Source organism: Loxodonta africana, chromosome 3 (assembly GCF_030014295.1).
Source record: "Loxodonta africana isolate mLoxAfr1 chromosome 3, mLoxAfr1.hap2, whole genome shotgun sequence".
Classification (NCBI taxonomy): domain Eukaryota; kingdom Metazoa; phylum Chordata; class Mammalia; order Proboscidea; family Elephantidae; genus Loxodonta; species Loxodonta africana.
In genome coordinates, this window is record NC_087344.1 from 99489165 (window position 1) to 99505314 (window position 16150).

General features: G+C 39.1%; 1 protein-coding gene across 1 annotated transcript in view; it reads right to left on the bottom strand.

Moving 5' to 3' along the window:
- Positions 1 to 16150, bottom strand: part of LOC100658399 (cytochrome P450 2J2-like) — a 43196-nt gene that overhangs the window by 10728 nt on the left and 16318 nt on the right. Inside the window, exons 3-6 of the mRNA XM_003411153.4 lie at positions 8123 to 8272; positions 7543 to 7703; positions 3616 to 3792; positions 1093 to 1234 (exon numbers count right to left, since the gene is read on the bottom strand). Coding sequence (XP_003411201.2) covers positions 1093 to 1234; positions 3616 to 3792; positions 7543 to 7703; positions 8123 to 8272 — 630 coding nt within the window. The remainder of the gene's footprint in view (positions 1 to 1092; positions 1235 to 3615; positions 3793 to 7542; positions 7704 to 8122; positions 8273 to 16150) is intronic.

Genomic DNA, 16150 nt, shown 5'->3' on the forward strand with positions numbered 1-16150 from the left:
TTTTCAAGGAGATATGTAAGAGTGGAAACTAGGCCCTGGTGTAAGACAAATCTGGATCAAACTCTTGCTCTACTAAATTAATGCTGCAAGTTAATTAAACTCTCTGAGCTTCAGTTTCCTCATCTGGGGGGATAAATTAGTGGAGATAAATCTACATTCATCTTAAGGATATTTTGAGGATTGCATGAACTGAGTTAGGTGAGAACACAATAAATGACAGAAACTGCTAGCTGTCCCCAAATATTTGTTCTCCTCTTTTTCTATACTAATAAAGATTTTACTGGGTTTCTCAGCTAAAGACTACCTTTCCCAGACTTCCTTGCAAGTCTGTGATCATGTGACTAAGTTCTGGTCCAAAGAATGTGTATAGAAGTGATGTTTAACACTTCAAACATGCCCTTAAAGAAAGAGGTGTGTGTTCCCTTTGTCTCTAAAGAAAGAAAATGCTAGTAATTTCATCAAAGAGTAGGAACACATCATAGAGGAGGTAGTGTCTGATCAGATTCTTCAAGAAGAGCTTGAAATTTACCATTTAGGGAAATTGGAGAAGTGCATTCTTGGTAGAGAGAACAGCACGTGTGAATAAACAGAGGCATAATAAGAACAGCACAATGGACAACTGACATGTGATTTAGTGAGGGCAACACGCAGAGTGGGTGGGGCTGATGCTGGCAGTAAAAACTCTGAGAAGTTTTTAAGCCTTTCCCTAAATTTTAAATTTATTTGGCGATAGAATTCTCTATCTTTCTGAAGAGTGTGGACATTATTCAGAGGGCAATGGCAAGTCATTACCTGAAAGACCAGATTTTCACACACGAATGTCACTCTTTTATGAAATTTAACCCAGTGTCAATTGACTTCACTGTTTTCCCCACAGATCCTCAACTTCTCGAGCAAAGGGACCCTGTTATATTTGCATTACCAAGACCCATCACTATCTCTGACAGAAAAAGAATGTGCTAGGTCTTGAGTCTAGTTCATGACTGTTCCACCTATCTTTTCATTATACCATGCTATCTTCTGGTCCCAACCCTGGGGCAGTATGTTCCAGGAGGCATTCTTCTGGCCTCGTCCAGGCACACAAATGTTCACCTTGGATTTCTGGGTAGATGGTCAGGTAAAGCAAAGCCCAGCGCAGAGTTGTGGAAGTTGTATCTGTTCCAGCAAACAAGAGGTCCAGCGTGCTGTAGATAAGGTTTTCTTCCTGGAAACTCGAAGTAGCATTGCCTGTATGCTAGAAAGAAAAAATGTTTATTACTTTGTTCATAGCTGACACTAAACACGGGGTTATCATCCTAGGGAAGGACTCTGGAAAGAAAGGTCCCTAGGAGAAATGACTTTCCCTTTGGCTTCCTCAGAAAGCATAAGATACTATAGCAATATCATTAGCATCATCCAGACCCAAGTGCTGGAGGGTATCTAGGGATTCGAACACTTAAGAAGATGAAAATCAAAACAATCATTTTCTTACACCTATACCTAGGGAAAAAGGAAAGGGAATACACTGTGAAAAAGACTTGAGTTCCAATATCAGCCGCATCCTCGCTAGGTGTATGACCTGGGGCAAATTACTTAATCTCTCTGTGCTTCAGTTTTCTGTACTGTAAAATAGCCTCTTAAGATCACATGATGAGCTGCCTGAGATGCAACAGGCACACAGCAAATAATCAGCAAGTGTTTTACTGTTACAGAAAAAATACACTCAATTCCCCTTTCATGCAACAATTCTCATATCTCCCCATGCCCCTTTTCCTTTCCAGATCAACCTCCCTAATTCCATCACCTGTTCCTCTGACATTATCATCTTCCTCTGGATCCTTCAATTTGTCTACATTCCTCTTAATGCATGGTCCCATACTGGAATGCCAAAGAGCAAGAACAGTCTCTCCCTTTGAGGAGAAAACAATGCTTCTACTAATGCTATGCCGACAAGGTGAAATAAGGGAGGAGGTGGAAACAAATCCACCCATCTGCCTACTCCAGGAGGAAGAACCATTAATCTGAAGAGTCTAAAGTCAAGACACTGATTCAGTGACGTATGTTAAGTGGAGGGATCACTGTGTTGAAGGTCAAACATTCAATCTGGCTTTCTTCCTGCTTCTTTTCTATAATGTTGGAAAGTAGATGACATGAGGGGGGTGGAAGAAAAAGCCCCACCTAGGCCCTGAGGCTAAACTCTGACATCCAATTCAGCTTGACTTGTGCTCTGACATGGAGGCTGAGGATAGGGGTAGATAACTGGGCCCCATAAAACCATATGTCTTGCTGTCCATGCCAACTGATTGTGACCCTATAGGACAGAATAGAGTTGCCTCATGGGGTTTCCAAAGAGCAGTTGGTGGTTTCAAGTTGCCGAGTCTTTGGTTAGTAGCTAAGGTCTTAATGACTATGCCACCAGGGCTCTAAACAAACAAAAAAAACCCTTGCCTTTGAGTCAATTCCAACTCATAGTGACCTCATAGGACAGAGTTGAACTGCCCCATAGGGTATCCAAGGGTGCAATCTTTACAGAACCAGATTGCCACATCTTTCTCCCAAGGAGCGGCTGCTGGGTTCGAACCACTGGCCTTTTGGTTAGCAGCTGTGCCACCAGAGCTCTTGGGGTAACTGGGCACAGACCTATCTAATACTAAAACAGTGCTTTTGTGCTCAATTTCTATTTTCCCTTTTCTGTACAGCTCCTTAGATAAGAGCCGATTGTAGGCATGGGGGATGAGAAGACAGTATTTGGGTATTTCCAGGGCCTCAAGCCAAATAGCATTAAACTCCTCTCTTTATTTCTGTCTCATCAGTCCTGAGTTAATGTTACTTCTGCACTCCGAAACAGCACCCACTTTTTCCCTCATTAGTAGGCCAAGTAATGACGTTCAAAGATGTCCTCACCCTAAACCCTAGAACTTGTGAATACGATGCCTTATACAGGAAAGGGAAAAAGCCCTGGGGAAACAATGGTTTTAAGTACTGAGCTGCTAACTGAAAGACTGGCTCAAACCCAGCAGTGGATCCACAGAAGAAAGATGTGGCAGTCTGCTTCCATAAAGATTTACAACCTTGGAACCCCTGTGGGGCAGTTTTACTCCGAGTTGGAATCATGTTGAAGGCAACAGGTTTTGGTTTATGGAAAAAACACTTTGCAGATGTGATTACGTTCAGGATCTTGAGATGAGGGTGTTACACTAGATTATACAGATAGGTCCAATGTTATCATGAAGGGCATCATAAGAGTGAGGAAAGAAGGTCAAAGAGAATATACAAGGACAGAAAGAAGCAGTGGTCAGAGAAGAGAGAAGATGCTATGCTGCTGGCTTTGAAGGTGGAAGAAGGCAAATGAGCCAAGGAATGCAGGCAGCCTCTAAAAGCTGGAAAAAGGAAGGAAACAAAACTCCTCAGAGCCTACAGAAGCCAGCATTACTGATGCCTGGACTTTTTCCCAGTTAAACTCATTTGAAACTTCTGACACCTAAAGCTTTAAGAGAATATATTTATGTTGTTTAAAGCCACTAAGTTCATGAGAAAGTATTACATCACATAATTTATTACAGAAAATATAGGAAGATAATACAGCCCATTTGCTCTTAAAGAACAAAACATAAGAAACAGCTTTGATTGTCTCACCTTTGTCATTTCCTTGAGGTAAGCATCAATAAAGTCTCTTGGTTTGTCAGGATTCCAATCTCTTTTGTGGTTTTCAATCATACGGGAAACAAATATTTTCAATTTCTCCCAGTCGCTAAAGAGTGTTTGGTGAAGTCCAGGAAGGAATTTCATTATCCAAGGAAAGGTAACGCAGAGCTAATTTATAAAAACAAAACAATCATGGAGACAACATACTACTTTTCCACATTTTAAGATCACGGAATCAATTCCTCTTTTCATCTCTCTTTCTCTCTTTTATTTGCTTACACTGAAACTTCAGAGTCATCCTTGACTCTTCTTTCTCTCCCACCCTTCTAGAAAGGAATTTCAGTTCTTTTTCCAAAATACATCCAGCCTTAGATCACTTTTCACCACCACAATGGCTGCCACAGTCCAAACCACCTAGTGAAGACCACCAACATATCTCACCTGGATGCTCTGATAGCCTCCAGCGGTTTCCTGATTCCACCATTATCCCCAGACTCAGTCTATTTCCCATTATGTACCTCCTAAAAAGGTAGTCTTTCTAAAAGCAAAACTGATTCTGATCAATTCTCTATGATTAATTACGAAAGTATATGAAACACAGAGATAGAAGAATGTATTAAATGCCATGTTAAATGGGACTTTATCTAGAGGAATAACTTACAAGTGATTGGAGTACCAGAACGGGGGGGATAACAAAAAATACAGAGAGAATTGTTGAAGATTTTTTGGCAGAAAACTTCCCTGATATCACGAAAGATGAGAAAATATTTATCCAAGAAGCTCACCAAAACCTGACACAGGCTGGTCTCCAAAGAAAGTCACCAAGATATATTACAATCAAACTTGCCAAAACCAAAGATAAAGAGAGAATTTTATGAGTGTCTAGGGATAAACGAAAAGTCATCTGTAAAGGAGAGTCAATAAGACTAAGGTCCAACTATTTAGCAGAAACAATGCAGGAAAGAAGGTAATGGGATGACATATATAAAGCCTTGAATGAAAATAATTGCCAACAAAGAGTTATATATCCAGCAAAACTGTCTCTCAAATATGATGGTGAAATTAGGGAATTTCCAAATAAACAGAAGTTAAGAGAATTTTTAAAAACTAAACCAAAACTAGAAGAGAAACTAAACGGAGTCCTCCAGTTAGAAAATCAATAATATCAGATAACAACCCAAGTCTAGAACACAGGATAGAATGATCAGATATCAACCCAGAAAGGGAAGTTGCGAAAATAAATCAAAACTAAAACACCAACTATAGGGAAACAGAGAAGTCCATATGTAAAAAATGACAACATTAAAACAAAAAAAGAGGGACTAAATAATGTATTCATAGAACTTTCATATGGAGAGAAAGTCAATTCGATGTCAAGAAATAAAATATTCGCTTAAACTTAGAAAATTAGGGGTAAATATTAAGGTAACCATAAAGAACGAACAATCCTACACATTAAAATAAAAAAAAAAGTAGACTGAGCAAGTACAAAATCAACAACGATGACAAGAAAATACATAAGAAAAATGACTTAGCACAGAAAATTAAGTTGAACAAACTGTGAACGACACTCAAAAAAACACATCAAAATGTCGGCACTAAACTTATACCTATCAATAATAATGCTGAATGTAAATGAATTAAATGCACCCATAAAGAGACAGAGTGTGACAGAATGGATAAAAAAACACGATCTATCTATATGCTGTGTACAAGAGAAACACCTTAGACTCAAAGTCACAAACAAAGTAAAACTCAAAGGATGTAAAAAATATCAAGCAAACAACAATCAAAAAAGAGCAGGAGTGGCAATTTAAATGTCTGACAAAATAGACTTTAAAGCAAAATCCACCACAAAGGGTATGGAAAGACACTATATAATGATGAAAGAGTCCATATACCAGGCGGACATAACCATAATAAATATCTACCCACCCAACACCAGGGCTCCAAAATACATAAAACAAACTCTAACAGCATGGAAAAGAGACACAGACAGCTCCACAATAATAGCAGGAGACTTCAACACACCACTTTCAATAAAGGACGGAACATCCAGAAAGAAGCTCAATAAGGACATGGAAGGTTTAAATGCCACAATCAAACAACTTGATCTCATGGAGATATACAGAACACTCCACCCAACAGCAGCCAAGTATACTTTCTTTTCTGATGCACGTGGAACATTCTCAGAAGAGACCACATATTAGGCCACAAAACAAGCCTTAAAAGAATCCAAAATATCGAAATATCACAAAGCATCTTTTTTGACCATAAAGCCATAAAAGTAGAAATCAATAACAGAAAAGCAAGGAAAAAAATCAAATACAAGGACACTGAGCAATACTTTGCCCAACAACTGCTGGGTTATAGAAGAAATTAAGGATGGAATGAAGAAATTCACAAAATCAAATGAGAATGAAAACATATCCTACCAGAACCTTTGTGACACAGCAAAAGCAGTGCTCAGAGGTCAATTTACACCAATAAATGCACACATCCAAAAAAAAAAAGTGCCAAAATCAATACATTAAGTCTACAATTCAAATAGAAAGAAGGCAACAAAAGAAGTCCACGGGAATCAGAAGAAAGAAAATAACAAAATTAGAGCAGAAATAGATGAAATTCAGAAAAACACTTCAAAGAGCAAGACCAAAAGCTGGTTCCTTGAAAAGATCAACAAAATCAACAAACCATCGGCCAAACAGAAAAAAGAAAAATGGGAGAAGAAGCAAGTAAGAAATGTGATGGGTGATATCACAACAGATCCAACTGAAATTAAAGAATCATAACAGAATACTATGAAAAACTGTACTCCTACAAATTTGAGAACTTACAGGAAATAGACAAATTTATTGAAACATACTACCTGCCTAAACTAACTCAAACAGAGGTAGAACAATTAAATAGACCTATTAAAAAAAAAGAGACTGAAAGTGTAATTAAAAAACTCTCAACACAAAAATGCCCTGACCCTGTCGGCTTCACTGCACAGTTCTACCAAACTTTCAGAGAAGAAAACACCAGTACTACTAAAGGCATTTCAGAACATAGAAAAGGATGGATACTCCTGAACTCATTCTATAAAGCCAGTATAATCCTAATACCAAAACCAGGTAAAGACACCACAAAAAAGAATACTACAGACCAATCCCTCCTGAAAACAGATGAAATAATCCTCAACGAAATTCTAGCCAACAGAATTCAACAACATATCAAAAAATAATTCACCATGACCAAGTGGGATTCATACCAGGTATGCAGGGATGGTTCAACGTTAGAAAAACAATCAATGTAATCTATCACATTAAAAAAAAAACAAAACATAAGAAACACATGATCTTTTCAATTGATGAGAAAAGGAATTTGACATAGTCCAACTCCCATTCATGATAAAAACTCTCTACAAAATAGGAATAGAAGGGAAATTCTGCAACATAATAAAGGGCATTTACACAAAGCCAACAGCCAACAGCATCCTAAATGGAGGGAGTCTGAAGGCATTCCCCTTGAGAATGGGAACCGGACAAAGATGCCCTTTATCACCACTCTTATTCAACATTGTGCTGGAGGTCCTAGCCAGAGCATTTAGGCTAGAAAAAGAAATAAAGGACATCCACATTAGTAAAGAAGAAGTAAAATATCTCCATTTGCAGATGATATGATGTTATACACAGAACACCCCAAAAAATCTACAAGAAATCTACTGGAACTAATAGAAGATTTCAGCAAAATATCAGGATACAAGATAAACATACAAAAATCAGTTAGATTCCTCTACACCAACAAACAGAACAACGAAGAGGAAATCATTAAATCAATACCATTTACAATAGCCCCCAAGAATATAAAATACTTAGGAATAAATCTTACCAGAGAAGTAAAAAACCTCTACAAAGAAAACAAGACACAGCTTACCAGGCTCCACTTCGAAGTTTCCAGAGATGGGACTTCATCCAGCAACTTCAGCAGCTCCTGAAACTCACCATCCTGGTACTCAAAACGTTCGCCAAAGGTAATGGAGCAAATGATATTGGAAGCTGCTTTGTTGATCTTGAAGTGAGGGTCAAAAGGCTGTCCTAGAGGCAGAGGAAGGAAGAGATGGATCCTTTCGGTTGATTTGTTTCTGCTTTCTAAGGAAAGTCTACTCTATGTGACATACCACATATGAAACTCTGGCCACCGCTCTAAGGAAAGTCTACTCTGTATGACATATCACATATGAAACTCTGGCCACAGCACCCTGCAAGGGTGTGACGCATAGCAAGTAATCAGGCAATGCTTGTGGAGTTAAAATTGTGGCCAGGGTTTAAATTCACTTATGTGTTTAATGCCCGGCTTCTTGTAATGAATTCCATGAGGGCAGGGTTCATGATCAGTTGTTCACTTTAGTGTCTGGCACGGTGCTAGGCACAGGAAAGAAACCTAGGCACTTAATAAGTATCTTCTCAATGAATGAATGAGCCAGACTTCTGTACCTGTCCTATGAAACTCTTACCTTTCTCCTCTTCTATTGCCTCGATGAGGTGGTGGGCTTCCTCCTGAATGCGTTCTTCTAATCTTGTCTTTCCTAAACCCAAATCCCTTAGTGTCCTCAGAGCAAACCTTCTTTGCTCCTTCCACTCCTGGCCATTGGACATGAACAGTCCTGGGAAAAAGAAAACCAATATTATGCTATTCTGATTCTATAATGTGCACATCTGGCAAATGATATGGGGATGTGAGATGGAGGGAAGGAAAAGGGCATTAAAGCACTTGAAAGCTATTCACAGAAATAATCCCAAAGCAATGGATCTAATGGCTAACATTTACTGAATGCTTGCTATACCAGGCACCCCACTAAGTGTTTTTTCATGAATTAAATAACTTAGTACACATAGAAACTGTATGGAGTAGGAATAATTATTATCTCCATTTTACTGACGAGAAAACTGAGGCACCGAGAATAAGGTAAACTTTGCCAGGTCACACAGTTATGAAGCAGCTGAACAGGCATTCACATTCAGGTTTACCTGATTAAAAAATCCATGCTTTGATTATTAGTCACATCAGTATATTTAAAAACTTATGTTTTGTTCACTACTGGGAATCCACTCATGAATAAGAGAAAGTTCATATTCGTAAGGAGGCAGAAAGGTTTTATAGCAGAGCTTCTATCGAAGCTAGGCCTTAAAGGATGAAGGGATGACTCAAGAAAGCAAGTAGAAGCATTCCATGCAGAAAAAAGAACAGCATAAGCAAAGGGGAAAAAGATCTGTGTTTGTTATGGACTGATATGTGTGTCCCCAAAAAATCTGTCCATTTGGCTAGGCCATGGTCCCCAGTATTGTGTGATTGTCCACTATTTTGTCATCTGATGTGATTTTTCTATGTGTTGTAAACTCTCTATGAGTTTGGTGGGGTGCAATTAGCACTGTTACGTCAATGAGGCAATCACAAGATCAGACTGTGCTTTAAGCTAATTTCTTTTGAGATACGGAACACAGAAGTGCGAAGAGAGACGGGGGGCCTCATACCACCAAGAATCAAGAGTCAGGAGAATACCGCCTCCTTTGGTTCTGTCAGAGCTGACAGAGAGAGAAAGCCTTCCCCTGGAGCTGATACCCTGATTTAGGACTTATAGCCCACTAGACAGTGAGGGGACAAATTTCTCTTTGTTAAAGCCATCCACTAGTGGTATTTTTGTTATAGCAGCACTAGATGTCTAAGACAGTGTTTTCAACAGATGGCCATTTGTTTTGTATCACAAGCAATGAGTACTACACTCCTTTCCATTTCTTCACTTCCAGAGCACTCCTCAACTCCTTCTAATATCTGGCTTTGGCCTCTGCCATCTTCTTCATCCAATGAAGTGGCCCTCCTCTGTTGTCAAATCCAATGATACTTTCAACTTCATCTTCCTTGATCTTTCAGCAGCATTAGAAACTTCTTTCTTAAACTCTCTTCCAGTGGTTCTTCAGACACAACACTCTCCAGATTTTCCTCTTAATTCTCTGACAGTAATTTCCCTTATCTTTTGCTGCCTCATCTTTTAACAAATTTTGAAGTGATGGAGTTCTTTAAGAAAAGGTCTAAAACCTCTTCTCTTCTCACTCTACATTCCATTTCTGGGAAATCTCATCAACTCCTAAAATTCTAAAGAAAGTAATTAGACAGTGACCACCTATTTCTGTCCCTGGGCTCCAGAGTCATAAATAGAACTGCCTACTTGACTTTGCCATCTTAAAACCCAGTGCCATCAAGCCGATTCTGACTCATAGTGACCCTATAGGACAGAGTAGAACTGCCCCATAGAGTTTCCAAGGAGCACCTGGTGGATTCAAAACTGGCGACCCTTTGGTTTGCAGCCGTAGAACTTAACCACTATGCCACCAGGGTTTCCTTGGCATCTTAAAGGCATATTTACATCAGCATATCTAAGACTGAATTCATGATTTTCTCTGTACAACCTCTCACCAATCTAAACCAAATGGAGTACCTTGTCCTCCTCTAAGACTTCCCTTTTTCCATCACCTACCCAATTGGGCATCTACCTCAACACCTCTTTTTCCCTTCAACCTCTCAACATATCTTATTGGATTTCCCTCCTGAATATCTTGAACTTGTCCACATTCATTGCCACCAGTCTGGTCTGACCCACTGTCATTTCTTGCCACTTCCCTAGTCCAAGGTAGCACTGTCTCTAACCTAGAATGCAACAATAAACTCTTTTTTTTTTTTAATTATATTGTTCTTTAAGTGAAAGTTTACAAATCAAGTCAGTCTTTCACATAAAAACTTACATACATCTTGCTACATACTCCCAATTGCTCTTCCCCTAATGAGACAACCCTCTCCCTCTCTCCACTCTCTCTTTTCATGTCCATTTTGCCAGCTTCTATCCCCCTCTACCCTCTCATCTCCCCTCCAGGCAGGAGATGCCAACATAGTCTCAAGTGTCCACCTGATCCAAGAAGCTCACTCCTCACCAGCATCCCTCTCCAACCCATTGTCCAGTCCAATCCCTGTCTGAAGAGTTGGCTTCATGAATGGTTCCTGTCCTGGGCCAACAGAAGATCTGGGGGCCATGATCCCCAGGGTCCTTCTAATCTCAGTCAGACCTTTTTATGAGAATTTGGGGCCTGCATCCCATTGCTCTACTGCTCCCTCAGGGGTTCTCTGTTGTGTTCCCTGTCAGGGCAGTCATCAGTTGTAGCCAGTCACCATCTAGTTCTGGTCTCAGGCTGATGCAGCCTCTGGTTTATGTGGCCCTTTCTGTCTCTTGGGCTTGTAATTACCTTGTATCCTCGGTGTTCTTCATTCCCCTTTGATCCAGGTGGATTGAGACAAATTGATGCATCTTAGATGGCCGCTTGCTAGTGTTTAAGACCCCAGATGCCACTTGCCAAAGTGGGATGCAGAATGTTTTCTTAATAGAATTTATTATGCCAGTTGACTTAGATGTCCCCTGAAACCCTGGTCCAGAACCCCGGCCCCTGCTATGCTGGGCTTTGAAGTATTCAGTTAATTCAGGAAACTTCTTTGCTTTTGTTTTAGTCCAGTTGTGCTGACCTGGCCTGTATTGTGTGTTTTCTCTCCTGTCACCTAAATGAGAACAACATTTTATTTTTAACTTTAATTAAAAATAAAATGTTGTTCTCATCTACTATTTAATTAGTGAGTACCCCTCTCCCAACCTCCCTCCCTCCACCTTCTCGTAACCATCAAAGAATATTTTCTTCTCCGTTTAAACTATTTTTCCAGTTCTTATAATAGAGGTATTATACAACATTTGTCCTTTTACAACTGACTAATTTCACTCAGCATAATGCCTTCCGGATTCCTCCAGGTTATGAAACGTTTCACTGATTCATCTCTATTCTTTACCGATGTGTAGTATTCCATTGTGTGAATATACCATAATTTATTTATCCATTCATCCATTGACGGGCACCTTGGTTGCTTCCATCTTTTTGCTATTCTAAACAGTGCTGCAGTGAACATGTGTGTGCATATATCTGTTCGTGTAAAGGCTCTTATTTCTCTAGGATATATTCCAAGGGGTAGGATTTCTGGATCGTACGGTAGTCCTATTTCTAGCTTTTTAAGGAAGCGCCAAATTGATTTCCAAAGTGGTTGTACCAATTTGACATTCCCACCAGCGGTGTAGAAGTGTTCCAATCTCTCCACAGCCTCTCCAACGTTTATTATTTTGTGTTTTTTGCATTAACGCCAGTCTTGCTGGAGTGAGATGAAATCTCATTGTACTTTTGATTTGCATTTCTCTAATGGCTAATGATGGTGAGCATTTCCTCATGTATCTGTTAGCTCCCTGAATGTGTTCTTTAGTGAAGTGTCTGTTCATATATTTTGCCCATTTTTTAATTGGGTTATTTGTCTTTTTGTAGTTGAGTTTTTGCAGTACCATGTAGATTTTAGAGATCAGGTGCTGATCGGAAATGTCACAGCTAAAAACTTTTTCCCAGTCTGTAGGTAATCTTTTTACTGTTTTGGTGAAGTCTTTGGATGAGCATAAGTGTTTGACTTTTAGGAGCTCCCAGTTATCTAGTTTTTCTTGTGCATTGTTAGTAACGTTTTGTATACTGTTTATGCCATGTACAAGGGCTCCTAACGTTGTCCCTACATTTTGTTCCATGATCTTTATCGCTTTAGATTTTATATTTAGGTCTTTGATCCATTTTGAGCTCATTTTTGTGCATGGAGTGAGGGATGGGTCTTGTTTCATTTTTTTGCAGATGGATATCCAGTTATGCCAGCACCATTTGTTGAAAAGACTGTCTTTTCCCTATTAACTGCTTTGGAGCCTTTGTCAAATATCAGCTGCTCATATGTGGATGGATTTATGTCGGGATTCTCAATTCTGTTGTATTGGTCTATGTATCTGCTGTTGTACCAGTACCGGGGGCTGTTTTGACCACTGTGGCGGTATAATAGGTTCTAAAATCAGTTAGAGTAAGGCCTTCCACTTTGTTCTTCTTTCTCGGTAATGCTTTACTTATCTGGGGCCTCTTTCCCTTCCATATGAAGTTGGTGATTTGTTTCTCCATCTCATTAAAAAGTGTCATTGGAATTTGGATCCAAATTGCATTAAATGTACAGATCGCTTTTGGTAGAATAGACATTTTTATAATGTTAAGTCTTCCTATCCATGAGCAAGGTATGTGTTTCCAATCATGTCGGTCTTCTTTGGTTTCCTGCAGAAGTATTTTGTAGCTTTCTTTGTATAAGTCTTTCACATCTCTGGTAAGATTTATTCCTAAGTAATTTATCTTCTTGGGTGCTATTGCAAATGGTACTGATTTGGTGATTTCCTCTTTGATGTTCTTTTTGTTGGTATAGAGGAATCCAACTGATTTTTGTACGTTTATCTTGTATCCTGATTCTCTGCTGAACTCTTCTATTAGTTTCAGTAGTTTTCTGGAGGATTCCTTAGGGTTTTCTGTGTATAAGGTCATGCCGTCTGGAAATAGAGATCCTTTGACTTCTTCCTTGCCAGTCTGGATCCCCTTTATTTCTTTATCTAGCCTAATTGCTCTGGCTAGGACCTCCAGCACAATGTTGAATAGGAGTGGTGATAAAGCACATCCTTGTCTGGTCCCCGGTCTCAAGGGGAATGCTTTCAGGCTCTCTCCATTTAGGATGATGTTGGCTATTGGCTTTGTATAAATGCCCTTTATTATGTTGAGGAATTTTTCTTCTATTCCTATTTTGCTGACAGGTTATATCATGAATAGGTGTTGAACTTTGTCAAATGCCTTTTCTGCATCAATTGATAAAATCATGTGATCATTGTCTTTTGTTTTATTTATACGATGGATTACATTAATTGTTTTTCTAATGTTGAAGCATCCCTGCATATCTGTTATGAATCCCATTCGGTCATGGTGAATTATTTTTTTGATATGTTGTTGAATTCTGTTGGCTAGAATTTTGTTGAGGATTTTTGCATCTAAGTTCAGGAGGGATATAGATCTGTCATTTTCTTTTATTGTAGTGTCTTTGCCTGGTTTTGGTATCTGGGATATGCTGGCTTCACAGAATGAATTTGGGAGTATTCCCTCCTTTTCTATGCTCTGAAATACCATTAGTAGTAGTAGTGGTGTTTATTCCTCTCTGAAGTTTGGTAGAACTCTGCAGTGAAGCACTCTGGGCCAGTGCTTTTTTGTTTTCGGGAGTTTTTTGATTACCTTTTCAATCTCTTCTTTTGTTATGGGTTTATTTAGTTTTTCTACCTCTGTTTGTGTTAGGTAGGTAGTGTGTTTCTAGGAATTCATCCATTTCTTCTAGGTTTTAAGATTTGTTAGAGTATAATTTTTCATAGTAATCTGATACGACTCTTAATTTCAATTGGGTCTGTTGTAATATTGCCCATCTCATTTCTTATTTGTGTTATTTACTTCCTCTCCTGTTTTTCTTCTATCAGTTTGGACAATGGTTTATCCATTTTGTTGATTTTTTCAAAGAACGAGCTTTTGGTTTTGTTAATTCTTTCAATTGTTTTTCTGTTTTCTATTTCATTTGGTTCTGCTGTAATTTTTATTATTTGTATTCTTCTGGTGCCTGAGGGTTTCTTTTGTTGCTCTCTGTTTGTTCAAGTTGTAGGGATGATTCTTTGATTTTGGCCCTTTCTTCTTTTTGGATGTGTGCATTTATTGATATAAAATTGGCCTCTGAGCACCACTTTTACTGTGTCCCAAAGGTTTTGATAGGAACTGTTTTCGTTCTCATTGGATTCTCTGAATTTCTTTATTCCATCCTCAATGTCTTCTATAATCCAGTCTTTTTTGAGCAGGGTATTGTTCAGTTTCCAAGTGTTTGATTTCTTTTCTCTGCTTTTCCTGTTATTGATTTGCACTTTTATGGCCTTACGATCAGAGAAGATGCTTTGTAATATTTCAATGTTTTGAATTCTGCTAAGGCTTGCTTTATGACCTAATATGTGACCTATTCTAGAGAATGTTCCATGTGCACTAGAAAAGAAAGTAGAGTTGGTTGCTGTTGGGTGGAGTGTTCTGTATATATGTACGAGGTCAAGTTGGTTGATTGTGACATTTAGATCTTCCGTGTTTTTATTGAGCTTCTTTCTGGATGTCCTGTCCTTCACTGAAAGTGGTGTGTTGAAGTCTCCTACTATTATTGTGGAGCTATCTATCTCACTTTTCAATGTTGATAGAGTTTGTTTTATGTATCTTGCAGACCTGTCATTGGGTGCATAAATATTTAATATGGTTATATCTTCTTGGTGTATTGTCCCTTTAATCATTATATAGTGTCCTTCCTTATCCTTTCTGATGGATTTAACCTTAAAGTCTATTTTGTCAGAAATTAATATTGCCACTCCTGCTCTTTTTTGATTGTTGTTTGCTTGATATATATTTTTCCATCCTTTGAGTGTTAGTTCATTTGTGTCTCTAAGTCTAAGGTGTGTCTCCTGTAGGCAGCATACAGACAGATCTTGTTTTTTAATCCATTCTGCCACTCTCTGTCTCTTTATTGGTCCATTTGGTCCATTTACATTCAGCATAATTATGGATAGGTATGAATTTAGTGCTATCATTTTGATGTCTTTTTTTGTGTGTTGTTGACAGTTTCTTTTTCCCACTTGATTTTATGTGCTGAGTAGATTATCTTCGTATATCGTTCTTTCCTTATGTTCGTTGTTCTTGATTTTCTTTCTGCTGAGTCTCTATTTTTTTTTCTTGTACTTTATTTTGATATTTAGGATAGTTTTTCTCCTTTCTGGTTAGATTATTTTTTACCCCTACTTTTATAAATTTAAACTAACTTTTATTTCTTTGTATTGCCGTATCTTCCTCTCCATATGAAAGCTCTATGACTACATCCCTTCATCCCTCTTTATTATTTTTATGTTGTCTTCTTTAACATAACAGTTATCCTTGGACCCCTGTCACAGGTGACTGGGTGACCTGAGTGGAGCTACCAGTCCTTAGGCTCCTGATGTGGGTAGGTGAGGACCCTGTTTTATAGGCAAAGCAATGTCAAACATCAAACACCCACCTCTCTGCACACATAGTTGAAACAGTTGGAGTCGGCCAACAAGGGCCTATTCTCCTGCAATAGGCCCACACAGGTCCATGCAGAGGGGAAAGGTACTCAAAGTCCACGGACCATTTATGCCTGGACAGAAGTTGCTTTTGTCCTGAGCTCCCCTGGTTAGCGGAGCTGTCAAATAATATTTTCCCTTAATTGCAAATTTATTTCTTCTCCAAGACTGGGAGGATGGCTCTAGATGCTGAACAGTGCCTATCTCAGGTCCAGGGAAGTCAGCCCCTGGAGCCAGCTTGGGAGTGGGGGCGGGGAGCAGTGCACGGTAATATATACACAAGTACTTAGGGATTGCTGAGAACACCATTCTTCTCTGGTTCCGGAGGTGTGAGTAGGCTATGTGTCTGGTTGCTTCTCCCTGAGGAAACTGTGGCCGAACACTAGTACCAGCCTGACGCCGCCACTCCTGGGAATGGTGCCTGAGGGCTCCGCTGATTCAGGTCCAGTAATTCCTCTCCGC